The sequence below is a fragment of the Peromyscus californicus genome, unplaced genomic scaffold, assembly GCF_007827085.1.
Source record: "Peromyscus californicus insignis strain IS unplaced genomic scaffold, ASM782708v3 Scaffold_2__1_contigs__length_46816999, whole genome shotgun sequence".
NCBI classification, from domain to species: Eukaryota; Metazoa; Chordata; class Mammalia; order Rodentia; family Cricetidae; genus Peromyscus; species Peromyscus californicus.
Genome location: NW_026294540.1, coordinates 45,463,066 through 45,488,401, shown reverse-complemented (window position 1 = coordinate 45,488,401; position 25,336 = coordinate 45,463,066). Strand labels below are relative to the sequence as shown.

Sequence of the window (25,336 nt, the reverse complement as noted above, 5' to 3'; positions counted from 1 at the left end):
CCACAGAGTCTAGCTTGAATCAGCAAGTTCCAAGATCAATAAAAAAGACCACCCTGCCTCAAAAAATAAAGAAGGTAGAGAGCTAGGACTGTGGCTCAGGGGAAGAGGCCCTGCCTAGCATCCCCCAGTGAGGAGCTGGGGTGTGGTCAGGGGTAGACCCCCTGCCTAGAATCCCCCAGTGAGGGACTGGGTTGTGGTCAGGGGTAGACCCCCTGCCTAGAATCCCCCAGTGAGGGGCTGGGGTGTAGTCAGGGATAGACCCCTGCCTAGAATCCCCCAGTAAGGGGCTGGAGTGTGATCAGGGGTAGACCCCTGCCTAGAATCCCCCAGTGAGGGGCTGGGGTGTGGTCCCGGGGTAGACCCCCTGCCTAGAATTCCTCACTCAGTGAAGGGCTGGGTTGTGGTCAGGGGTAGACCCCCTGCCTAGAATCCCCCAGTGAGGGGCTGGGGTGTAGTCAGGGATAGACCCCTGCCTAGAATCCCCCAGTAAGGGGCTGGAGTGTGATCAGGGGTAGACCCCTGCCTAGAATCCCCCAGTGAGGGGCTGGGGTGTGGTCCCGGGGTAGACCCCCTGCCTAGAATTCCTCACTCAGTGAAGGGCTGGGTTGTGGTCAGGGGTAGACCCCCTGCCTAGAATCCCCCAGTGAGGGGCTGGGGTGTAGTCAGGGGTAGACCCCTGCCTAGAATCCCCCAGTAAGGGGCTGGGGTGTGGTAGGGGTAGACCCCCTGCCTAGAATCCCCCAATGAGGGTCTGGGGTGTGGTAGGGGTAGACCCCTGCCTAGAATGCCCCAGTGAGGGGCTAGGGTGGGCCCAGGGGTAGAGCACTTGCCTAGAATCCCCCAGTGAGGGGCTGGGGTGGGCCCAGGGGTAGAGCACTTGTCTAGAATCCCCCAGTGAGGGGCTGGGGTGGGCCCAGGGGTGTGCCAAGACCTTGGGTTCCATCCCAAGCACCACACACAAATACAAAATAGAACTGCAGACAGCCAATCACCAGGCGTTGCTAACACTAAACTCAGGGAATGTCATCCTTGCCCCAAAGAGAACACCCTTTCCCCTAGCAGGCTACTCCCTCACCCCAGACACATTTTCACAATGTTCTTGGCAGCCAGGAGCTGTTGGTCAACTAACTTGTGTTTCCAGGTTTGAGCAACTTCACACAACACAAAAAGGTTCTGGATGAAGAATTTGATGGCTACTTTTCCTTTAATTTTTTTTCTTTTTTTTTTTAATTTGTGCAGTATCAAGGATTGAATCTAGGGCCTTAAACGTGCTGCTAGGCCAATGCTATACTGCTGTGGAATAATCTTTTTGTACACTGTGAATATGTGTTTCTCTCATTGGTTTAATAAAGAGCCAACTGGCCAATAGCTAGGCAGGAAGGAGTTAGGCAGGAGAGTCAGACTGAGAGAAAGCTGGGAAGAAGAAGGACAGAGTGGCTAGCCAGATACAGAGGAAGCAGGAAATGTAGAAAATGAGGTATTAAGCCATGAACCACATGGCAGCATGTAGATTAATAAATATGTGTTAATTTTAAGTTGAAAGAGCCTAAGCAGTTCACGTGGCTATGTGGAAGCTGGCAGGACAGAGAAAGTCTGCCAGCACTATACTGCTGAGGCACACTCCCACGCTCACTATTGGACTCTGGGCACGGGCTCTACCCCTGAGCCATGTCCCAAGCCCCTTTCTGGGAAATTGTAAGCAAGCACTCTACTGCTACGTCATGCCTATAACCCCACCTAACATGTTACCTGGAGAGTTACTGAGGGCTAAGGACATCCCGAGACAACAGCACAGGCCCCTGATGTGAGGCAGCAGGAAGGATCCAGCAAGCTCAGCATTCTGGCTACTGACCGCTAAATCAAATTAAAATGGATGCTGTTTGCTTAGGGAAGACAGGAAGGCAGGGGCGGGAGTCCAAAGATGCTGGGGAACCCATTATGGATGGTGCCAAGGAAGCCACCAAGCAAACCCAGAATGTGGGACATTCCACAGGACAGGACAATAAGCACAAAGAACAAGCAATGATGCTGTGGTGACACTGAGCTAAGGGGAGGCAGCAGGTGGAGAGCTGCAGGCGCAAGGACACTGTGGTGGGAACAGTGTCACTGGTGAGAGGAAGGTCCGAAGTCCCCTGAGGGGTGTACCCACATAACACAGAGAGCAAGAGCAGACATTCTATTCTCAGAGAGGGTTCTAAAGATTCTTTGTAACGTGGGAGGTTTGCCAAGATATCACATGATGACATTAGCCATGGGGCCAATAAATACTCGCACAATCAATATTTGTGTTTTGGTACAGACACTGTGCTGGCTGGTTTTATGTCAACTTGATACAAGCTACAGTCATCAGAGGAAGGAGCCTCAACTGAGAAAACGCCTCTACTAGGCTGGGGGCAAGCCTGCAGGGCATTTTCTTAATCAGTGATTGATGGGGAAGGGCCCCGCCCATTGTGGGTGGTGCCACCCTGGGCTGGTGGTCCTGGGTTCTATAATCAAACAGCCTGAGCAAGCCATGAGGAGCAAGTCAGTAAGTAGCACCCCATCATGGCCTCTGCATCAGCTCCTGCCTCCAGGTTCCTGCCCTCACTGCTTTTGATGATGAACTGCTATATGGAACTGTGAATGAAATAAACCCTTTCCTCCCCAAATTGCTTTTGGTCATGTTTCGTCACAGCAGTAGTAACCCTAAAATAGACAGGTCATTTGTTGTATCATTAGAAGTAAAGGTGGCCAGGGGTATTTAATCACAGCACTGGCCCCCACCCTGGTTCACACGGTCCCACAGCCAGGACTACAGAGGGTGACTTATTTATTTAGGAGAGTCGAGAGTAGTTTAAGCAACAGTTTTGTTTCTGATGAGCACCACCGAATAGTCCTTAGCCCACTTTCCAGGCTTCTCTTATAATTAAGGTCCACCCAAGCCCTGGTTACAATCTGAAATGAGCAAAGAAACCGGAAAATTGAGCCGCAGCGTCCCCTGGCGCTCGCCTTGCTTAACTATGCAAATATATTCCAGGAAAGAAACGGCAGTTTTCCGCCAGGGATCATAGAGTTTACATTTAAAACTTTAGGTTACCTCCCATGCCAGACAACCCCAACACTTCAGAACCTGAGGCAAGAGGAGAGCGAGTTCCAGGCCAGCCTGAGCTATAGAGCAGGAAAAACACCCTTCATCCACTTAGCCCCGATCCTTTCAGCACTGGGTGGGTCCGCCACGACCCACATCCTCCCACACACTATTATTCATCCTATGGATTTCATGATCTTTCTGTCCTGAGTTGGGGCGCTCAGTACAATCTGGTTAGAATCCTAGGGGCTTGTGTCCTCAACTGTTCTGGGAAATGTCTTTAGGTTCCCTCGAGACTTACATGAACTCAAAATCAAGAGGGATTGCTTGATTTTGCTGTCAGCAATTCTGCAAGCATGGTTCACATTCCCACAAGGGACCCAAGAGAAGTAAACACCGCACCGCCAGGGGGCGCTACGTTCGGCTCCAGCCCAGGCCACTATCAAACCTGGATCACGTTTCTTGGGTCTCCCTGCTCAGGAGCAATCAAGGTATCCAATTGCCCATCAGTAACCAAAATCTTCGACAAGCCTACAAAGTCCATGTAGTTCTTACCTTATGCTAAGGATGGAACCCAGGGCTTCCAGTAATGCTAGGCAAGCTCTATAGCCCCAGAGCTCTTGTCATGGTCAATAGCTCACCATGAGGCATCCTTTCACCTCCTGCTTTGAAGCCTTGAGCCTCCCTATGCCCTTCTTACTCACATCACCTCCAGATCAAACACTTTGGGGTGCCTCCCACCCCCGTGGGCCCTTTGCCTGTGACACCGGCCTGGCTATGTGCCTAGAGAGAAGGACCCTTCCAAATTATTTACAGTGAAACACACCTCCTGTCACCCAAACTAAACTGTATCTGTTCCCCATAGTTCACGCTCATGTCCCAAACCTTAGTATCTCAAAATGACTATATTTAGAAACAAGGTCTTTTAAAAGATAATTAAAAAAAAATGAGGCCACAGGGTGGGCTCTAATCCAATATGTGCTGCCATAAGAGGAAATTGGGACACCTGTCAGGGGCTATGTGAGGACACAGGGAGATGGCTGGAGATGTGGCCTGGAGAACTGTGTGCATTCCCTGCACTGCATAACCCGCACGGTGGTGCTTGGCTGTAACCCCAAAACTCAGGAGAGCCAGGCAGAGTCAGTTCAAAGTCATCCTTGGTATCCTGGGGTACAGGATACCATTTCTTGAAACAAAACAAAAGATGGCTATCTACAAACCAACCAAGCCAACAACCTGGATAAAGATCCAGCTTCCAGAGCTGTGGAACAACAAATTCCTGTTAAGTTATGCAGAGTGCATTTATTTATTTGTGTGTGCACGTGTATGCATGTGGCACACACATGCATGTATCCGGGTTCCCACTGAGGCCAAGAGACAGCACTGAATCCCCTGGAGCTGGAGTTACAGGCAGCTGTGAGCCACCCAGTATGTGTGCTGGGAACCAAACTCTAGTCCTCTGTAAGCATCAAGCACTCTCCAGCTCTGAGCCATCCAGGCCCTGGGGATACTTAAGCTGGCCCTAATGAACAAATATTATCTCCACTAAAAGCTTGATAAGTCCTGCAATTAGAGTTCTACAGGCATACCTTGGGGCTGGGGTTAGGGGTGGGGTGAGTTTGCTGTGTGTTTGGGGTTAGGGGTGGGGGTGTTTGCTGTGTGTTTGGGGTTAGGGGTGGGGGTGTTTGCTGTGTGTTTGGGGTTAGGAGGTGGGGGGTATTTGCTGTGTGTTTGGGGTTAGGGGGTGGGGGGTATTTGCTGTGTGTTTTGAATGTTGGCTCTGATACCTAGGATTGTGGCTGCAAGTTCCACTTGCAGCAGCTTCTGGAAGGTTGCAGGGGAAGAGTCAGGATTCAGACCTACTCTACCTGCTATTTCTGGGGCTGGAGAGATGCCTGTGGTTAAGAGCACTGGCTACTCTTGCAGAGGACCCAGATGTGATTGTTAGCACCCACATGGCAGCTCACCACCATCTGTAACTCTGGTCCCAAGAGATCCAATACCCTTCTTCTGACCTCTGCAGGCCCTGCATGCATATGCACAGGCATACATGCAAGCAAAACACCCATACACATAACATAAAAATAACGGTTAAAAACTGTTCCACAGCTCTGAAGAATTCTAGTAACAGTGGAGATCCCAGTCCAGCCATCCTCCCATCTGTACCTGTCTGCTCTCACCTCTGCAATCTGTCTGCTAAAATCGGGCCCTGGGCTTTGGATGGGGTTGCCAGCAAGATAGCCAGGGCCTCACAAACCTCAAGCCAACAGAGAACCTACAGCCCAGGTTCAGCTTCAGGACAGAGCCAGGGAGAGGTGTGAGCAGGACAGTAAGGTATGGGAGGCCTGCAGCACAGGTCTGGCTCAGCACAGCTCCCTCTGGGAAGCAAATGAGGTGAGCCCTGAAGGAAAGACAGGAGGAGGAGTTTATTTCTCTGGAACAGGAGGAGGGCATAGAGGCAGGGCTGAGTCAGGGCAGGGCCATGTCCTCCAGCTTCTGATCCAGAGTCTTGAGGTCATCCAGGAAGCGAGTTGGAGTAAGGATGTGCGAAGAGCCTGGGCAGAAAGGGAAGGTTGCAGAGGTAGAGGTCCCGTCTGGGAGTCTGCTCCTCCTGGTGAGAACAAATTCCTGCCCCTCTGCAAATCAAGGCCCTGTCTTCTCAATGATTCAGGAGTCTCGAAGCTTAGGAACATGGGTGTCCAGCCCCAGGTGATTACTTCCCTGGGGACTCAAGCCCCAGCCCCTCAGAGACCTCCAACTCCTGTCCCAAGGCCAAAACTTTCAAAGTCTAATCCTAGGCCTTTAGGGACACTCTTGAGTTCAGCCCCAGCCCCTCACAAACTACAGAGTTCAGCCAGACCCCAAGGGGCCTCAGAGTCCAGCCCTAGATTCCAAAAGACTCCAGAGTCCAGCCCCAAGCTTTTAGGGACCCAGAATCTAGCCCCAGGCTCCAAGGAAGCCCAAATCCATCCCCAAGTCTTAAGGGTTCCCATGTCTCAGGCTTTTTGGGATACCAAATCCAACTGCAGACTCCAAGGGACCCCCAAGTCCAGCCCTGAACCCCAAGAATCCTCCGAGTCAAGCTCCCAGGGACCCCGGTTCTGGATACTCACCTATAAGTACCTCCCACTTGCCTTCAGTGGCCCTGGTCACCTCATAGGCAGCCCTCATTTCAGACATGGCCACGCCACCCACAATGTACACGATGAGCCTGGGCCCAGCCCGAGCCTCGACGCCAGCTTTGTTTTTATGCCAGTGGCCAAAGCGAGCACTGATGGGGTGATGGGTAGAGGTCAGTTCAGGCTGGTGGTCCCCAGCCCCCAGCCAGGCCTCTCCAGGACCCTCACCTGACAGCTGCCTGGGAGCTAGACACAGGGGCCGGGTCAGACACGAAGGGCCACAGCTTTCGGTCCAGCCGGTCTTCCACCACATCCTGGGCGGCCAGACAGGAACCGTTAAAGAACCCAGGCCAGTGGAGCCCAGGAACTAAAATGGCCGTGGACTACAGCACCACTGCCTATACCTCCTTGTCTCTTGGGGACCCAGGAGTCCAGGACACCAAGGTGCAAGGTTGCTGGGCCCCCAAGCAGGAGGTACTAGGACCTCCCAAGGATAAGGAAGAACAGAGCCCCAATATACTACTATTTGATGTTGAGGCTTTGGGGTGCCAGGGTGGCCAGGGACCAGCATCAGAGAGGCTTCTGGGGTAGCGAGGTAGAGATTAGAGGAGAACACAGGGTACAGAGAAAGCTACAGTCTCTAGCAAGAAGCTCCTCTGCAGCCCCAATTCCTGGGGTTCAGTTTGTGTGCCCCCTCCCCACAGAGCAGACAGGGTGCCAGGGGTATGCTGATAATGAAGGATTTTCCACTAAGCCCCAAGGCTTAGCACTGAGAGCCTGGGAGGGTGGGGTGGAGGGCTTAGTGGCTAATGGGATCAGTAGAGAGGAACAGGGGCCCCCAACATGTGTACCTCCATCACATCTTTGATGACTGGGGACCAGCGCGACAGCTGGTAGGTGGGCTCCAGGCGCTCCCTCCGCTCCAGCCGGCTGGAGGTCCCTGAGCCCTACAGAGGGGCCAGGTGGGGACGGAATGGGGTTGGGAAGGGAAGGAAGCCCATCACCGATGGGAAGGGGCTATGGGTGCACAGAAAGACAGAGGAATAGAGCCAAAAGATACAGGGAAGCAGTAGCAAAAAGACAGAAAAACAGAGATGTGGAGACACAGAAAGACAGGGGAGCAGACAGACAGACAGAGGATTCGAGAGATACAGACAGGCAGAGGCAGAAACAGAGGTAGACAGAGACCAAGACACAGAGAGAAAGATGGGAAGATAGATAGAGACAGAAAGATACAAGATGCAGCCAGAGACAGATAAAAAAGACAGAGGCACAGAGATGCAAAGAAGGACAGAGAGGCAGGGAGACAGAGAGGTAGGGATGGAAAAGGAGACAGAAGAAACAGAAACGGGAAGGGAGAAACAGAACAAAGAAAAGAAGGAAGAGGGAAGTCAGGTGAAGGATACGGAAACAGCAAGAGGCACGGGACAAGCCAGGCATGGCAGTTCACATCTACAATCCCAGGTCCTCAGGAGGCTAATGCAAGGGGATGGCTATGAACTTGAGGCCAGTCTGAGTTACAGAGTGAGTTTAAGATCAGCCTTAGCAGCCGGGTGGTGGCGCACGCCTTTAACCTCAGCACTCAGGAGGTAGAGGCAGGTGGATCTCTGTGAGTTCGAGGCCAGCCTGGTCTACAGAGCGAGATCCAGGACAGCCAAGGCTACACAGAGAAACTCTGTCTTAAAAAAAAAAAAAAAGACCAGACTTGGCTACAGAATGAGTTCAAGGCCAGCCTGAGCTACAAAGTAAAACCTGCCTCAAAACAAAAAGAATGTGTGGAACAGACAGACAAGGACGGGGGAAGGACAAGGGACAAGGTCACAGGCCTGTGGTACAGCAGAATCAAGCAAAGCTGGACACTTAGGTCAGGGAGAGACAGACTACAGAGCAGAGCATAAGAAACTACCATGTGCGCTGAGTGGGGTAGGAGGTTTCCTGTGGCCTCCAGAATCCCCCGTGTGACCCTGTCTCCCATTAATGGTGGCTCACTCTCCCACTTGCCCGAGGGCACAGGCTATAAACCCATACTGTACCAGCACCTAGGGGGCCCATTTCAGCTCCACTGTCCACCATGTTAGGGAACTGGGGAAGGCCTTGGTGCTCTTGGTCCCCAAAAAGCCATGCCACACTTGTACACCTGGGCTGGGTATGTATCATCCCTAATCCTGCAAGGGCCAAGCTCCAGGCACGGCTCATCAGCTCGGCACATACCGCGGAGTTGGTGACGGTGCCCCCCAGCTGCTCCAGATTCCGGATGAGGTTGCTGTAGGCCTGCACATTGGCATGCTGGATCAGCTTGGCCAGGTTTTCCTCACTCACACCTGGGGAGAGCAACAGGGTAGGAGTGAGTGAGTGAGTGGTAACGTCCTAGGTGAAGAGATTTGTAAAGAGAGTCTCACAGCTAGGGTGCCTCCAGGACCCAGAAGCCTCTGGGGTTGATAGAAAAGAGGAAATGTAGACAGCTGTCCCTGAAAAGGTAGAATGGGGGATCTTCTTAGCTGAAGAAAGCTGGAGAGACGGCTGAGTGGGACAGAGTGTCTGCACCACAAGCACGAGGTCCTGAGTTCAAATCCACAGCACCCACATCAGAAGAAACAGGAAGATCACTGGGAATGTCTGGACCCCAGCCTAGGGAGAGACCCTGTTGCTGAGACTTGAGATCTGAGGCCTGACCTGACCAGGCAGTGAGGGAACGAAGAAGCAGACAGTAAAGAAACAATAGGCACATGAACAGAAAAGCGGGGTCACGTGGGCCGTGCACACTCGGATGGAGTGGCGCAGTCGCAGGGTTTTGCCCACATTGGTCAGTCGTTTAAAAACGCTCATCAGAGGCCATTCCAAGCCTGACCCAAGGAAGGTTTTGCCACCCCATGGGGCCGAGGCATTGGGTCCTTGACACGGCTATGCCCGTGTCAACAACACACATCCACTCACGACTTCCTCGGCTTCCCCGCATCCTGTCTCAAGGGAACAAGGCAAAGAATGTATTGCTATTCAACAGAACACGCAATGTCATACTCTGATCTTCCCACATGCATACAAAAAGACCCGAGTTCAAACCCCCAGCACCCAGTAGTCATGTGCGCCTGTAACCCAGTGCTTCGGGGACGGGGACAGGATGATCAGACTTACTGGACTCCAACTTAACACAATATTCAGGGAGAGACTCTGTCTCAAAGGAGCAAGAGAGGGACGGGCAGAGCAAGGCCCAGTGTCCTGCTCTGGTCTCCCACATGAGCACACAGGACACAGAGCTGCACACACACGTCCCCACACAGAAGCAGCTGAGGGAACACCAGCTCTACAGAAGCCACAGATGGGGAGTCTTTTCTTGGCCAACCTTTCTTCTTTTTGTATGTGTACATTTACGTGTGTGCGTGTGGGTGTTTACCTGTGTGTGTGTGTGTGTGTGTGTGTGCATGTGGATATATGTGCATGTGGGTGTTTACCTGTGTGTGTGTGTGTGTGTGTGTGTGTGTGTGTGTGTGTGTGTGTGGATATATGTGCATGTGGGGGTTTACCTGTGTGTATGTGTGTGCATGTGGATATATGTGCATGTGGGTGTTTACCTGTGTGTGTGTGTGTGTGTGCATGTGGATATATGTGCATGTGGGTGTTTACCTGTGTGTGTGTGTGTGTGTGTGCGCATGTGGATATATGTGCATGTGGGTGTTTACCTGTGTGTGTGTGTGTGTGTGTGTGTGTGTGTGTGTGTGTGTGGATATATGTGCATGTGGGGGTTTACCTGTGTGTATGTGTGTTCATGTGGATGTATGTGCATGTGGGTGTTTACCTGTGTGTGTGTGTGTGTGTGTGTGTGTGTGTGCATGTGGATATATGTGCATGTGGGTGTTTACTTGTGTGTGTGTGTGTGTGTGTGTGTGTGTGTGTGTGTGTGTGTGTGTGTGTATGTGCATGTGGGGGTTTACCTGTGTATATGTGTGTGCATGTGGATATATGTGCATGTGGGTGTTTACCTGTGTGTGTATGTGTGTGCATGTGGATATATGTGCATGTGGGTGTTTACCTGTGTGTATGTGTGTGCATGTGGATATATGTGCATGTGGGTGTTTACCTGTGTATGTGTGTGCATGTGGATATATGTGCATGTGGGTGTTTAACTAGACTAGACCTGCCAATTCAACTAGACTAGCTAACCAGCCATCTCCAGGGGTCCACCTGTCTCTGCCTCTCCAGACCCAGGATTACAAGTGGGCATCACATGGGCTGGAGAGATGGCTCAGCAGTTAATAACACTGGCTGTCCTTTCAAAAGACCTAGGTTCAGTTCTCAGCACCCACGTGGTGACTCACAACCACCTGAACTCCAGTTCCAGGGGATCTAATACCCTCTTCTGGCCTCCACAGGTACCAGGCACACACATGGTGCACAAACACACATATAGGCAAAGCACTCGTTCATATAAATAAAATAAACCTTTAAAAAAATAATTAATTAGAACAGGCTAGCCTGTGGGCATGCCTGTGAAGGGGGAAGGCCTGCCCACTGTGAGCGGCATCATTCCCTGGGGAGGGGATTATGAACTGTGCAAGAGTAGAGGGATAGGGCCAAGCACATGCAAGCATACATCCACTGCTCCCTGCTCAACTGTGGACATGACCAGCTGCTTCAAGCTCCTGCCACCCAACCTCCCCTTGATGGTGACGGCAAGTACACCCTTTCCTCTCTTAAGTTGCTTTGGTCAGGGTTTGGGTTTTTGTTTTTTTGTTTTTTTTTTTTTTTTTGGTTTTTTTTTTTTTTTTTTTTTTTTTTTTTTTTTTTTTTTTTTTTTTTGGTTTTTCGAGACAGGGTTTCTCTGTGTAGCTTTGCGCCTTTCCTGGAACTCACTTGGTAGTCCAGGCTGGCCTCGAACTCACAGAGATCCACCTGGCTCTGCCTCCCGAGTGCTGGGATTAAAGGCGTGCGCCACCACCGCCCGGCTTTTTTTGGTTTTTTGAGACAGGGTTTCTCTGTGTAGTTTTGGTGCCTGTCCTGGATCTCACTCTCACCAGGCTGGCCTCAAACTCACAGAGATCCGCCTGGCTCTGCCTCCTGAGTGCTGGGATTAAAGGTGTGTGCCACCGCTGCCCGCTTTATCAGGGTATTTTTATCACAGCTACAGGAAACAAAACTAAGGCAGCAGACTAGGGCGATGAGGGCCTTGTACTGCAGTGTTTCTAGGACGGAGACCGCCCCTGGTCACCCTGTCACCCACCATTCCGGAGAAGGATGTAGAGCAGCAGAACGCGGATCTTGTCGTAGGGTGGCACCGAGGCATCCAGCAACACCGGGACGATCAGCTTCATGGCATCCTTGATCTTCTCACCCTCGGCGTCAGAGCCCATGGCCAGGTCCTGCACGGCATGAGAGTTAACTGTCCAGCCAGCTGCTGGGGGAGGCAGTGGGCGGTGGCAGAGCAAGGGCAAGTCAGGGACTTGGGTAAGATGTTCCCACCCTGCCTCACCCCAGAAACTGGTCTCCTGAAGCCCATCGAACTGAGCACAGGCCACGCCCTCCCTGTCCTCTCTCTCATTCAGGTCTTGTCTCTAAGCACAACTCTGCCCACCTATCCAAGCCCTTCACCAGGGCCCACACCCCACCAAGACCCCTCCTCCCCAAACCGCCCTCCAAAAGCTGACTATAAAGTTTCCACCCTCTATCTGAGGCCATGCCCTCCCCAAGTTCTCCCCCCAGAGGGCCCCAGCCCTTGTGTAAGCCCCCCACCTTGCTCCCCAAGCTTTGCCCCCTGAAGGGCCTGTCCACCTCTTTCAGGCTTCACTACTCCCCAAGCTCTACTCCTGGGGAGCCCCACCCCTCCCTAGGTTCTGCCTAGGGCACCCCCCTGCGGCCCCACCTGTTCCACACCGCACAGCTTCTCCACCGAGCCTTTGAAACGTTTCATGCAGTCGTCTGCCAAATGCAGGTGTGTAGAATACTGCGGGGTAGGGACTGAGTTAGGAGAGACGGTCAGACACCCAGACTGAGCCTGGGGGTCGACGGGCCAAGCTTACCTTGTTCAGTTCCTTCTGATACTGAGGCATCTTTTTCAGGATGTGGGACAGGTCTTTGATGTTGGCCTGAAGCAGGGGTAGGAAAGTGTAGAGAGGGTAGGGGTGAGGCCAGGCCCCTGCACTAACTACACCAGGGGAGGTTCCACTCTGGGCTGAGGACACAGGCTGAGGCTCTGTCCCACCATGGACCACTACCTTGTCTGTGGTCAGCCGCTTGCTCTCGCAGAATGTTTTCAGGAGCTCCGTGACCTTCCTAACCATGAGCAAGGGCAGGGGGAGAGAAAGGATGAGCAGACAGTTGAGGGCCTCTTCCCGCCAGCTGGTGGGGGACACCTAGATGCATGTACCAGTCCCAGCCGTGGGGGTGCACTGGGGTGAAGTGCAGTCAGAGGCAGGTCACGGGTCCCCCTGAAGGATGTAACTTATATGGGGCAATGGTGAGGAAGGAGGCCTGGGTACCGGGGCCCCCTCCAGCACCCATGCTACACCCTCACTTGGAAACATCCGCTATGTGCATGTGTCGAAGCTCCACCCAGAGATCGTCGTCTTCATCCAGGAGTACAGCCTTCTCCCGGGACTCACTCAGTCCTGTGGTCTCATACCTGGGGGACAGGACATGTTGGAGGACAGAGGGCCGAAGTCGGCACAGGACGGGTAGAAGGCATCTTCCTGGATCTGTCTACCTGTATGTGTCCTGTTCGATGTCCAGAAGATCGTAGGCCATGGCTTGGAATGTGAGCTCGTGTAACAGGGGAGACACGGGGTCTGCTGCCCGGTCCATTATGAGCAGCTGTGAGCGTGTTTTCTCCGGGCCCTGGACAAGGAGAGACAAGGATGAAGACACTCACAGGGACCCTACAAAGCCTCCCTGGCACCTCCCCAGCATCCCCCTCACCTCGCCCAGATTGGGAGTGTCTGCCTTGAAGGCATTCAGCTTGGCCAGGACAGCATGGGCCAGCTGGGCTGTGTCTTCTGGACCCCTGGAGGTGATGCAGTCAGACACAGGGGCATCAGGATGTGGGGGCTGGGAGGACTGGGCACAGACTGGGGACATCGAGGGTAAGGGTGAGGACGGGAGTCAGGGGACAGGGTGGAGATGAAGTTAAAGGCTGGACACAGGAGCCAGGGAGACGGTTAAGTCGGTAAAATGACTGTCATGTTAGCATGAGGGCAGACTTCAGTCCCCCAGAATCCATGTTTTAAAGGTGTGCTTGAATCTGCAGCTCTGGGAAGGTGGAGACAGGGGGTCCTTGGGCCTGGCCTGCTAGTCTAGTCAAATGCAGAAGCCCTGGGCCCAGGGAGGAACCTTGTCTCAGAAACATGGCTAAGTGGTTCAAACTGCTCTTCCAGAGGAGCTGAGCTCAGCTCCCAGCACCCACATCAAAAGGCTTACATTCACCTATAGCTCTAGCTCCAGGAGGTTGGCCACCCTCCTGTGGACTATGTGAGACCCCATACATGCACACACACAAACATACACATAATTATTTTTTTAAATCTTTAAAAAAATTAAGGTGGATGGTGACTGAGGAAGACACCTGAGATGGACCCCCAACCTCCATACATACACACGTGCACACACACACACATGAACACATACAAACATGGGGAAAATGGACGCAGAATGAGAGTGAAGGTCAAAAGGTAGCATTAGGTTGGGGTGGGGATGGGTCCCCACTTGCGGTAGCGAATGGATGGGTATTCCTGAAGGGTGGCACATAGTGTGGCTATCTGCTGGGCCAACGCATCAAGCTGCCGTGCCCGCTCCCCTGCCCGGAATGGGCAGTAAAGGTTGTAGGTGCTGTGTGGGGCATCCAGAGAGAACACCTGGGAGGACAGAAGTGTCATGACCACGCTATGGGGGTACCCCACTTCCAGCTGCTGTCCCTGCCTCTCCCAGGGGCCTCCACCATCTTCTGGCACCTGTTTTGCCAACTTTGAAGCAGGCTAGGGTAGCCCCGGCTAATGGCGAAAGGAAACAGAGCTAGCTCCTTGTTCCCTCCCACTTTAGGGAATGAAACAAGTCTGCCCTGTGCTCCACGCTGCCTGTGAGGAATGCCCGAAGGCTAGCACTCCAGGCGAGGGCCTGCTAACTGTTCACTCCCTGTTGGTGCTGTCTGTTCTGGAGGCAGCTTGGACCACCTGGTCAAGGACGGCCCACCGCCTTCCCAGCTGGGGCTGTACCTGGGCCTCGTAGGGAAGGAAGGCGAGGTGGATCTCTTTCAGCGTCTTCAACACCTTCGCCAGGCGAGAGTGGCCCAGTTCACTGAACAAGGGCTCGGGGCATGCTGCGGTTGGCAGGGAGGGCCCATCAGACCAATGTTCCGTCACCACACTCCCCACCCCATCACAGCACCCAACACCCCTGGTTCTCCTCACTCACTGTCAGTGAAGAAGACATGGGCAGCTTTGTAGGTGAAGGTCGGTGTCCCCCGGAAGTCTGCAATCAGGGCCTGGACCGACTGGGGAGTGCAGATTACTGTTGGAATCAGACCCTGCACCCGGACCTATCTTCTGCAGGGGATCCCCATCTGATGCACATCCCCCACCTTGTGCAATTGTGGGGGGGCTCACATGCATACATACATTGACACGTGCATGCGTTCTGACATGTACACTCATGCACACATACACACATATACGTTCTGACATGTGAATGCACAAATGCCTGCAATCTGATATGTGCACACATATACACACACAAATTCTGGCATGTGTACACACATATATGTACAAATAGCATTCTGATGTGCACACACTGACATGTGCATGAATGCACACATGCATTCTGACATGTACATATGCATACTCAACATATATATGCACTGGCACATGTATACACATATGCACATATATACATACACATGCATTGACATATGCATACACACACATGCATTGTGACATGTGTGCATGTATGCATCGTGCATGCACACACATGCATTATGGCATGTGTACGCACACTCAGATACATGCATTGACACGTGCACCATGCAAGTCCACACAAACCCAGGCCCACACAGTCTAACTCCTGTAAGCACCTTCTCCGTGGGGCTCAGCAAATAAATGGCCTCCAAACTGGGAATGGGTTCTCGCCGTTTGTTGATGTCTTCCACAACTAAAAGCAACCGAGGAAGAGACACACATGGGCAGCATGGAGAAAGAGACAGGGGAGTCTCAGGTTTGGGGAACTGGACTCATGGTGGGGGTATTTTAAAGGGCTGTACTACTCCCCTGGATTCCTAAACAGAAATCTATACCTAAGGTCCCCCACTTAAAGAGCTACAGAGTCAGGGTTCTGCACATGTGGAGGAACACAGCCATATTCTTGGGGTCTATATACTCTTGAGAACCCAGAGTCGCTGGGCGGTGGTGGCGCAGGCCTTTAATCCCAGCACTCAGGAGGCTGAGGCAGGTGGATCTCTGTGAGTTCTGGGACACCCTGGGATACACAGAGAAACCCTATCTCAAAAAACAAATAGAAATAAATAAAATAAGAGAAAGAACCCAGAGTCCACCCACGCTCCTTACAGAGACTGCTGGGATTATAGACATTTGCTACCACACCCATTTCATGTGGTGCTGGGGATCAAACTCAGGGTTTTGTTCATTCTGGGTGAGCACTCTGCCAGTGGAGCTACACTCTCAGCCCAGGGGGTTGAGCTGGTTACAGTCAATGAGGCTGACCCTCTTAGGGGCTGCAATCAGGAAGTCCTACAAGGACTTGAATGCACAGAGGACTCACTTGGCCATATGCTCTGCACTATGTAGGGAAAACTATGTGCTGAACCAATCTGAAGGGCTACACCCAGAGGCCCCACATCAAGGGGTCCCACACTCAGGTTCGATCTGGGGAACATGGGCATCCACTCACTGGTGATGCCTTCCGCCAGGATGTCTGACATTTTACAACAGGATGACAAGATCCGCATGCTTGGGTGATCCATGATGAGCACCTGTCCAGATGGATGGACACATAGACACATAGAAAGGTGAGCCATGCATCTACCCAACCCATAACCTGTGTACCAACAGCTTCTTCGAGGAATTACTGAGGGAACCCTCACATTCTGGGGTCCCTGCACAGACTTGGGTAGAAGACCGCCTCTGAGTACCCAGACATTTGTCTCAGCCCCTACCTTCCACTCGCCATCCTTCTTAACGCTCCGGATGACACCGCTTAGAATTTCTACAGGGAAGGAAGAAGGGCAGAAGCTTGTGACAGTTGTCCTCTGAGCTGGACCCCAACCCGGATCCTGAGTGGCAGCTCCTGGTATCACCTCCAATTTACAGATAGTCAAACTGAGGTTCTGTGAGGTCAGGTAATTTACCCAAGCACCCTCACGTCTAGATGGTACAATGCTCAGAACACAGGTACATCTTAGAGCACTGAGTGGATGGCAGTGAGGGCCTCCTGGTGTCCCTTAGACTAGAACTCTTGGTTCCCAGCCCTGAGGGTTCTCAACCTCCAAGCCTGTTTCCCCCATCTCCCACTAACCCTTGTATAGGAGAGGTTCCTTTCTAACACCGAGTTACTGGGCCTTTCCACAAAACCTGTTCTGCCCAGAGGTAGGAGTAGGGGAAAGGGGAGAGAAAGGTAGCCTTGCCCAGAGCCTGGCCAGTGCACCAGAGTGTCCAGTCCACTGTTATCAGAGCGGAAGAAGTAGCTGAGGCCGGAACTACTGGAGGTGGGGGAGGGGAATCCTCAAACCCTCTTCTCCCCACCAAAAACTTGAGCCTGAAAGGCGGAAAAGCCAATCCTCGAGCTGCAAGGAGCTCCTCTAGGCATGATGCAAAAGGGATAGCGTCCCCTTCTCCACCTCGGTGGGGAATGTGCACACCACCTGAGTGCTCACACACTACTTGGTGTCGCTGACCAAGGCACTGTAGGACCTCCGGAGTCCAGCCCCTCAACATTCCGGGTTCAGACACTCGACAGGCTGCAGCTGGGGCAGGCCCAGAGGTCTAGACTCGAACCCGTGCCTCCCTCCCCTTGCTCCTTTGAGTCCTCTGCGTCCCAACTCTGTTCCGCGGGCTGCATTTGAGGAGCAGGCAGCCCAGCTGGGCCCGAGTCCCCCGCCTGTCCCCTCGAGAGTCAAGTGCTCTCCCCACCGTCAGGGTCCTGGGGTCCCAGGATCCGTGCACCGCCCTCTCCCGAGGCCTCCAGCCCCCCAAGGGACAGCCGAGGGAACACCAGAGCCCCGCCCTGGGGTGACACTCACTTTCCCCCACCACCGCCTTCAGCCCCGAGGGCGCCATCTTCCCCCAAGGAGTACGGCCGCTTCCGGGTCGGTCCCAAGGTGGGGGCGTGGCCCGGCCCGTCATCCACGTGGGCCCCACCCCGCGGGCTCGGGTCACGCCCCCTGCGCACCTGGTCCCGCCCCGCGGTCATCGGTTCCCCGCCTCCGGGAAACTGGGTCCCAGCAACAGCAGTTTGTTCCACTTCGAGGGCAAGTGCACTGACAGGGCCCCAGACGGACTATCCCCAGTCGGTGTGCGCCCTCGACGAGTCCCTCGTGGGAGCTGAAGTGCTCCCTTGCTCACACACATTGAGATCAGTTTGCTCAGCGCGATGGCAGAGCTGTAAAAATACCCGTCTCACCTGGGTACCAGTACCACCCTGTCCAGAAGTTCCTCCCTCTGTGATATAGTGTGCCCACTCAAAGGACAACGGGGCCTTCGAGATCTGGAACTGTTACAGCTGCCCTCTGTCATCCAAAGACTAGTAGCACAAGATTGGGCAACATTTGGTAGACTCCAGAGGCCTGGAGACCCCACCAGGTACTAGGTACTTTTTCTGTGCAGTTTTCTTACAGTCTTAACCTTTGAGAGACTCGTGCTGAAACAGGAACATAGACTTGGAAACTGTGACCATATATCTGTGCCTGTTCATGAAGAAATGCTTTCCAGTCTTTTTTAGTAAAATATATTAATTGCACATGATAGTGAGTTTCACTATGATATCTTCATACATTCATATAATGTATGCTGATCATATTCACCCTTATTCCTCTCTTATGCCCATTCTGGATGGTCCCCTTCCCCTTCCCAACTAGTCCCAGAAGGAGACCCCCCAGCACAGCAGAGACTCCCTCCCAAACCTTGGATTAGGCACAAACCACACCCAAACACCTGTTTCCACAGAGAGATCCTTCTTCATTAAGCAGGGAAAGAAAATTAAAATGACTGCTTTCTGACTCAGGTGTAAATTTTCAGAAGAGAAAAGGGGGAGTCTGTGTTAAAATGGGCTAGGATGCAGTGGCTTATTTTGATTGGGCATGTCAACCAGGTGAACCAAAGGGGCTTTTGATTGCTGGATTTTGGTACTCATCCTCAGGAATGAGTCTGGCATAAGAAAGTGTCCAAATAAGGGAATAGACCTTAGAGGGCTAGCTTTAGGGATGTAATTAATTGTTTTTAGCAAGGCAGAGGGAATGGGGAAGAAGAGCAGGGTCTGCCAGGGCCACATCTCGGGTGGGCTGGTGTCCCTTCACTCCCCCTTCTACTTGCACGTATATGTGTGTCCCGATGGGTTTTAACCGGGGTTGCTTACAGGAGCGTAGGCAATTTACCAGTGGCTACATCACTGAAGAAAATGTCCCCCTCTCCTTCAGTAAACACTAACTTCCATTAGTTCAGAAAAGAATGAGGCTTTCTGAGCCTGTGACAATCATATCCACCCCCAATTCCTCCTCCCACTCCCCAGATACCTCCCAATGCCTAGCCCTCCCCACTTCATGTCTTCTCTTGTTTTATTTTGTTTTGTAACCCATTGCATCAGTTAGTGCTGCCTACTGGAATTTTGACGGATATTGTTGGCCTGATCTTGTGCAGGTAGCACCATAGGTGCAGGGAGTTGATGAATCTAATGGCTGTGTCGTGCCCGGAAGACAACATTTCATATCACTCCCTCCTCCTTCACATCCCACCCCCTCTTCCACAATGTTTCCTGAGCTTTGAAGAGGCTCCTAGTTCTTTAAAGTGTGTGTCAGGAGGGGGGTAGGGGGGTGGGGGGGACACCGGGGACGACTGAGGATCAAACCCAGGATCTCCCATGTACTAGGCAAGCACTTTACCACTGAGCTACAACTCCAGCTGTTTGTTTCACTCTTACTATCTCAAGAACCACACACACAAGGTGACAATTGCATATGTGTGCTGATATATCTGTGTGCAGATTAAATGCTTACACACACACAAATGGGGCGATCAAATTAAACTCAGAATTTTGGAACTTGGTTCCGTTGCTTCTCTAAAGAGGAGCTGACACCCTGTGACAGAGGGTGCATCACCCATAAGCGTGAGGTTGCAGATCTAACAAGTGATAGTCGTGGATGTGAGCTTGCTCATCTGAACCAGTTTTTTGATGATGCGTAAGTCTTCCGGGTGGGGCTGGGAATGGAGCTCGGTTGGTAGAGGACAAAGTTATGGGTTCTAAACCCAGCACCATATAAACCAAGCATAGTGGCCTACACATGTAATCCTAGCAACTTCTAGAGGCAGGAGGATCAGGAATTCAAGTCCATACTTGGCTACATAGCTGGTTAGTGACCAGGCTAGGATACATGACACCCTGTCTCCAAAAAAAAAAAAAAGAAAGAAAGAAAAAAGTCCTAAGGGAAATAAGGGTAAGGGTGTGAGGTAAGGGAAGGGTAAGGGAAGTGAGGATGATTGACAGGAGCAGGAATGGGAAGTGCTTGACAGTGGCAGACTGTGGATGGCAGGAGTGGGAAGTGGATGGCAGAAGCAGGAAGTAGATAGCAGGAAGTGGACGGCAGGGGCGGGAAGTGGGTAGCAGGAGCCGGAAATGACCAATGACCAGAAGTGCTTACAGAAGCAGGAAGAGGCAGTGCCAGACTTCCTAGGGAGGTCAAACTTGAATGAAAATGAGGACATGACTGCTCCAAGGTTGAGAAGGATTTTACTGTAGATATGAGGGAGAGCACAGAGGCCTCTGGAAGAGTCCAGAGCAGGAAGAGAAAGTAGTAGACTAGACATGGCCAGTAGACTGAACCAGGCCATGAGAGGAAAGAGAGACAGGAAGAGCAAGAGAAGAAGAGAAGAGAAGAGGAGGAGAGGAGGGGGGAGGGGAATCAGACCAAGAAAGCCAAGAGTGAGTCAAAAGAGAGGGTAGGGAGGAGGGAAAAGAAGTCCCTGGGCTGCAGAGGTTTACTGTAGGGGTGAGGTGAGAAGAACAGGGAGGAGCCAAGGGTGCTGAGAAAGTTTGGCAGGAGAGTGTGCTTTGGTGTGCTAATAGGCACCTCAGTTAACCGGTTTGGGACCTAACACTGAGTTTCTTTGAGACCTAACAAAACTAAGCCATCCCTCCTTGATGGATTTCTCAGGTCACAAGCCAAGATTACAGTGAGAAAAGTCTTTTTCTTTCTCTAGTGAGCAATATCTCTGGTCCTCTTTTTAATTTGAAATGCCTTGTGAAATCCTCCTGTTGTAGCCTTCTGAGTAACTGGGGTTACAAACCTGCATGCCCAGGACCAACCCATAACATCTGACAGTTACAGGTGGACAAGGACGGCCAGCCACCCTATGTAGGACTTGGGGACCTTCCTTTCTTTCCTTTCCTTCCTCCTGCCTCCTTCTTAACAGCTTTGTCGAAAAGTCATTCACTGGGCCAGTGAGACGGCTTGTCAAGGAAAGACGCTCTCTACCAAGGCTGACAACCTCAGTTCAACCCTGGGACCCACATGCTGGAAGGAGAGAACTGGTTCCTGAAAGCTGTCCTCCAACCGCCACATATGTGCCATGACACTCACCAAAAGTATACAAATTAACAGCTTTTGGAGTATTAAAGGGTATATATCTATTGCCATAATCCATTTATTTGTTGTGTTAAACCTGAGAATTACAAGGAGAAGAAACAAGCCCACGATTGTCTGTGCTAGGTTTCAACCCTGCAACAAATGACTGAGGTGCCTATTTAACACATTAAAGTGGACCTGGCCGCCAGGTTCTCCCTGCATCCTTCAGCCCCTACCTGTTACAGGGTCCTCCTGGCTGGCATACCCCGCCCCCTACCCAGCACTCTCCAGGTCAGGGGGCTGGGCCGCTCTTCCCTATATAATCAACCATTTCGGTTACCTGCCCTCTTTGGACCTTTGGGCCTCCTGGCTACTGTATCTGGTTCGCCTCTCTCCTCTCCCCCTTCCCCTCCACCCTCTCCTCCTCACATGGCAGAGTTCAGTCTGGTCATGTCCACTCTGGACTCTCCCAGATGTCCCTGCCTCTGCCTCTGGCTATGCTCGCCACGTATCTACAATAAACCTTCTCCATCATACATAGGAGCAGTCATGTTTCCTTTCTTTTCCTTTTTATTTCTTTTTTTTTTTTTCATTCAGTCGTATTAAAGCAAGCTGTATTTCGGGGTGCACCGGGGATTGGCTAGTCCAGCTTCTTCTCCCTAAATCAAGATTTTAGAGAGCAACCCCTGCCTGTCTCTTGAAGTAACTTTTACAGGAGAGATAAGGTGTTCACAGGGGCGAGAGTGGCTGTTACACATTGTTAGAAAGATACAATGAAAGGGAAGGAAAGGGGAAGAATATACATCATGTGAACGGGGTCACAAGTTTACTGTAGGTTTAAAAAACATGTTTTGCAGTTTACATCAGATCTAAGAAACAGGAACTTATTCTTAATTATAAATAGAAATTTTAACTTGCAAGGACTTAAACACAGGACACACAGGAACTTAATTCTTTAACTACAAACAGAAACCTTGAGCTGCAAAGGACAAACTTATTCTTAACTATCCTAACTGCAAACAGAACCCTTAACCTGCAAGGTGTATTTTCCTGTTTGGTTTCACATTAACTTTCTAGGTATACTGTTGCTGTTTTAGTCTCCCAGTGGTTTGAGGCTGGGTGTCATTATGTAACTCTGGCTGACCTGGAGCATTCTATAGTCCAAGTTGATCTTGAATTTGAAATCTTCCTTACTCAGCTTCCCGAGTGCTGGGTTTACAGATGCGTGTCTCAAAGGAAGTGGACAACGTTTCTGAGAATGACAAGGGAGTTGTCCTCTGGCCTGCACACTCATGTATACACACATGCACCTGCAGATACACACGGTTTTTTAAAATGGCCTTGAGGTGGCAAGATGGCTCAGTGGGAAGCGCTTGTTGCACAATTCTAACAACTTGTGTGAGATCCCTAGAATCCACATGAAGATGGAAGAAGAGAACTGACTCCAGGAAGTTGTCCTCTGCATATGCATTCACTCCACACAACAATAAATGCATACAAATTTAAATGACCTTATAGCCGCTGGGCATGATGGCACCTCAGGCAGCAGAGATAAGTATCAGTGCAAGTTCAAGGTCAGCCTGATCAACAAGCTCTAGGCCCCTGGGGGTGTATTGCAAGATCCTATCTCAAACAAACAAATAAAAACCCAAAGCTGGCAGCTATAAAGATGAGGACACACAGAAAGAGTGCTGTGTGTCTACACAGGCAGGGACCCAAGTATAGCAGCTGCCAGCTAAGGAACCCCAAGACCGAAGGTATGGAGAGGCAAGGCAGAATGCCCAGAATCCTGGGTTTCAGAAGGAATATGGCCTCCCTGACACCGTTATCGATCCAATAAATTCCTGCAGCTTTAAACCACCTTGTGAGAGGCACTCTGATGCGGGAGCCCTTAGGAAATGTATACATTCTACAACAAATAGGACAGCATACTGTTTACTGAGGATTGGGGCCTGGATGGTCGTGTGAGAACTGGGCAGATGGTAAGAGTGCTGATTCAACAATATTAGGAGGCTATGAGAACTAGTCTGGGTTGTTGACACACGTGGAAAAAGAGAACTTCAGTTAAGAATTGCCTCCCATCGGATTGGCCTGTGGGCAGGTCTGTGGGGCATCTTCTTGATTGCTGATTGATGTGGAGTGTTCAGCCCACTGTGGGATGTGCTAACCTTGAGCAGGTGAGCCCGGACTGTAAAAGAAAGAGCTGGGTTCAGGGTGGTAGCATCAGAAGCAAGAGAGAGTTGTGAATTCAAGGCAGGCTGATCTACACAACAAGTTCCAGGACAGCCAGGGCCACATTTCAACATTTCAAAAAGGAGGGAGGGAGGGAGGGAGGGAGGGAGAGAGAGAGAGAGAGAGAGAGAGAGAGAGAGAGAGAGAGAGAGAGAGAGCGAGAGCGAGCACTGAGGGCTGGAGAGATAGCTCAGTGGTTAAGAGCACTTGCTCCTCTTCCACAGAACTAGGCTCAACTGCCAGCACCCACATAGCGTCTCACAACCATCCATGACTCCAGTTCCAAGGGATCCAGCGTCTTCTTCTGACCTCCATGGGCACATCACACATGTGGTGCACATATATACATGCAATATACATGCAGGAAAAACACTCATACACATAAAATAAATTTAAAGCCAGGATGCTCAATGCCCAGCCAGCCTAGCTGAATCCAGGAGTTGGAGGTTTAATTTTTCAGAACGTGTCTCAAAAGAAGGTAAAGCGCAACAGAGGAAGATACCTGATGTTGACCTCTGGTCTTCACACGAGCATGCATGCACCACATGTGCACACACACACACACACACACACACACACACACACACACGTGCACGAACCACAAGGGCACATACACCACATGTACACACATACACTACGTATACAAACCCCACCCCACTCACCCCAAAAAGAAAAAAAAGTAACTTTTTAACTCTATTTCAACTTTTTTTTTTTTTTTTTTTTTTGGTTTTTCGAGACAGGGTTTCTCTGTGTAGCTTTGTGCCTTTCCTGGAGCTCACTTGGTAGCCCAGGCCGGCCTCGAACTCACAGAGATCCGCCTGGCTCTGCCTCCCGAGTGCTGGGATTAAAGGCGTTCGCCACCAACGCCCGGCTTTATTTCAACTTTTTAAAGGTTTATTTTGTGTGTATGGATGTTTTTTTTGCCTGTATGTATGTCTGTGAACCATGAGTGTGCCCGGTGCCCAGGGAGGCCAGAAGAGAGCAGTATGTCCCCTAGAACTGGAGTTACAGATGGTTGTGAGCTGCCATGTGGGTGTTGGAAATTGAACCTAGTACTCTGGAAAAGCAGCCAGTGCTCTTACCCAAGAGCGGTCTCTCCAGCCCTGGAAAGGAAGCTTAACTGGCTGGTTTGCTGAAGGGCATCTTGGAGACAAGACCAGGCTCTCAGGGTGTGGTCAGAAAGCCACAGCTATTTGTTGGGGTGGACAGGGACTTCCTCTCCTCTTCCATGTGGGAACAAGAGACTGAAGACACTCAGCATGGCCTTTGAGGGGCAGATGGACAGGAGCTCCAGAGTTCCTTTCATGGAGGCCCTAGGGGCGCTACAGGGTCGCAGGAGTGGCGAGTAGCAGGAGTCAGGTTGGCTTGTGTGTCTGTGGAGGATGCAGGGATTTCAAGGAGTCCTAGACCCCAACTCCCTCCTGGCTATCCCCCTGTAGATGTCACCTGTGCTGCAGGGGGATGAACATATAGATGGGAACTGGATGGCTTGGGGAGGGACATCCTGCAGGCCCCACCCTCTCGTTGGTTGGTCAACATCACACTGGCTTCTTCCTGGCCCCATCTGAGAGTCCTCAAGGCCCTGTGAGCATGGCTGTGCCCAGTGAGGCCCAAACCTGGACTGCCCTGCCCCCTCCACCCGCCTCATCATCAGTCTGGATGAACAATTACCTAGAGATCATCTTTCTGGGGCTTAAGCGTGGGTGGGAGCAGATGGGATGTGAGCTGGGGATTTGGGGATGGGGAAAGGTATCTGCTCCCCCTTCCCCCACATCCTGGCCCTTTAAAAGGCTCTCTCAGGTGTGGGGGCCCTGTCACAGGCCAGGAGGAAAGTGTGGGAGACACATGATGGATCAGGAAGAAGAAAAGAGCGAGGGGGTCTCAGACCTTCTGGACAAGGTAAGAGGCTCTGCCTGACACCACCACCAGCTTCTTGAAGTCCGTGACTGACAGGATTAATTCATTTGTAGGGCATCTAATTAGCAAGCAAGTCTCTGGGGTCCCCTGACCCAGTTACCATAACACATGGGGGGTTTAGGTAGGAGGGTATAAGTGCCCCTCCCCCTGCCCAGGGCAAATGGATGGATTCTTAGCACTGTCCCCTCAAGAGATAGTAGGTGTTATGATTTAGGGGCACTTCTGAGCCCCATTTCC

General features: G+C 51.7%; 1 protein-coding gene across 2 annotated transcripts; it reads right to left on the bottom strand.

Annotated features, from left to right (window-relative positions):
- Positions 1-5,478: 5,478 nt before the first annotated feature.
- Stxbp2 (syntaxin binding protein 2) lies at positions 5,479-17,488 on the bottom strand. Of its 2 annotated transcripts, XM_052754661.1 has the most exons (19): positions 17,417-17,488; positions 16,334-16,383; positions 16,069-16,150; positions 15,236-15,312; positions 14,581-14,659; positions 14,382-14,485; positions 13,876-14,024; positions 13,093-13,177; positions 12,881-13,011; positions 12,692-12,799; positions 12,393-12,450; positions 12,198-12,263; positions 12,041-12,121; positions 11,402-11,540; positions 8,398-8,507; positions 7,038-7,133; positions 6,415-6,500; positions 6,181-6,338; positions 5,479-5,622 (listed from the first exon to the last, which is right to left on the bottom strand). In XM_052754661.1, the coding sequence occupies exons 1-19, from the start codon at positions 17,451-17,453 to the stop codon at positions 5,537-5,539; spliced, it is 1,782 nt and encodes a 593-aa protein (XP_052610621.1). In that variant the 5' UTR covers positions 17,454-17,488; the 3' UTR covers positions 5,479-5,536. The 2 variants fall into 2 exon arrangements, with proteins under 2 accessions (XP_052610621.1, XP_052610622.1); XM_052754662.1 differs by lacking the exon at positions 5,479-5,622 and having other exon boundaries at positions 6,229-6,338; positions 7,038-7,203.
- Between the last annotated feature and the right edge of the window lie 7,848 nt (positions 17,489-25,336).

What these genes read in the sequence shown, in the direction of transcription:
- Stxbp2 (XM_052754661.1), bottom strand. Translation starts at nt 17,453, where the DNA reads ATGGCGCCCTCGGGGCTGAAGGCGGTGGTGGGGGAAA. An exon ending in AGCGGCTGACCACAGACAAG is followed by an intron (nt 12,264 to 12,392) that starts GTAGTGGTCCAT and finishes CCCCTGCTTCAG; the next exon opens with GCCAACATCAAAGACCTGTC. An exon ending in GCACCGTCACCAACTCCGCG is followed by an intron (nt 7,134 to 8,397) that starts GTATGTGCCGAG and finishes GCCCCTCTGTAG; the next exon opens with GGCTCAGGGACCTCCAGCCG.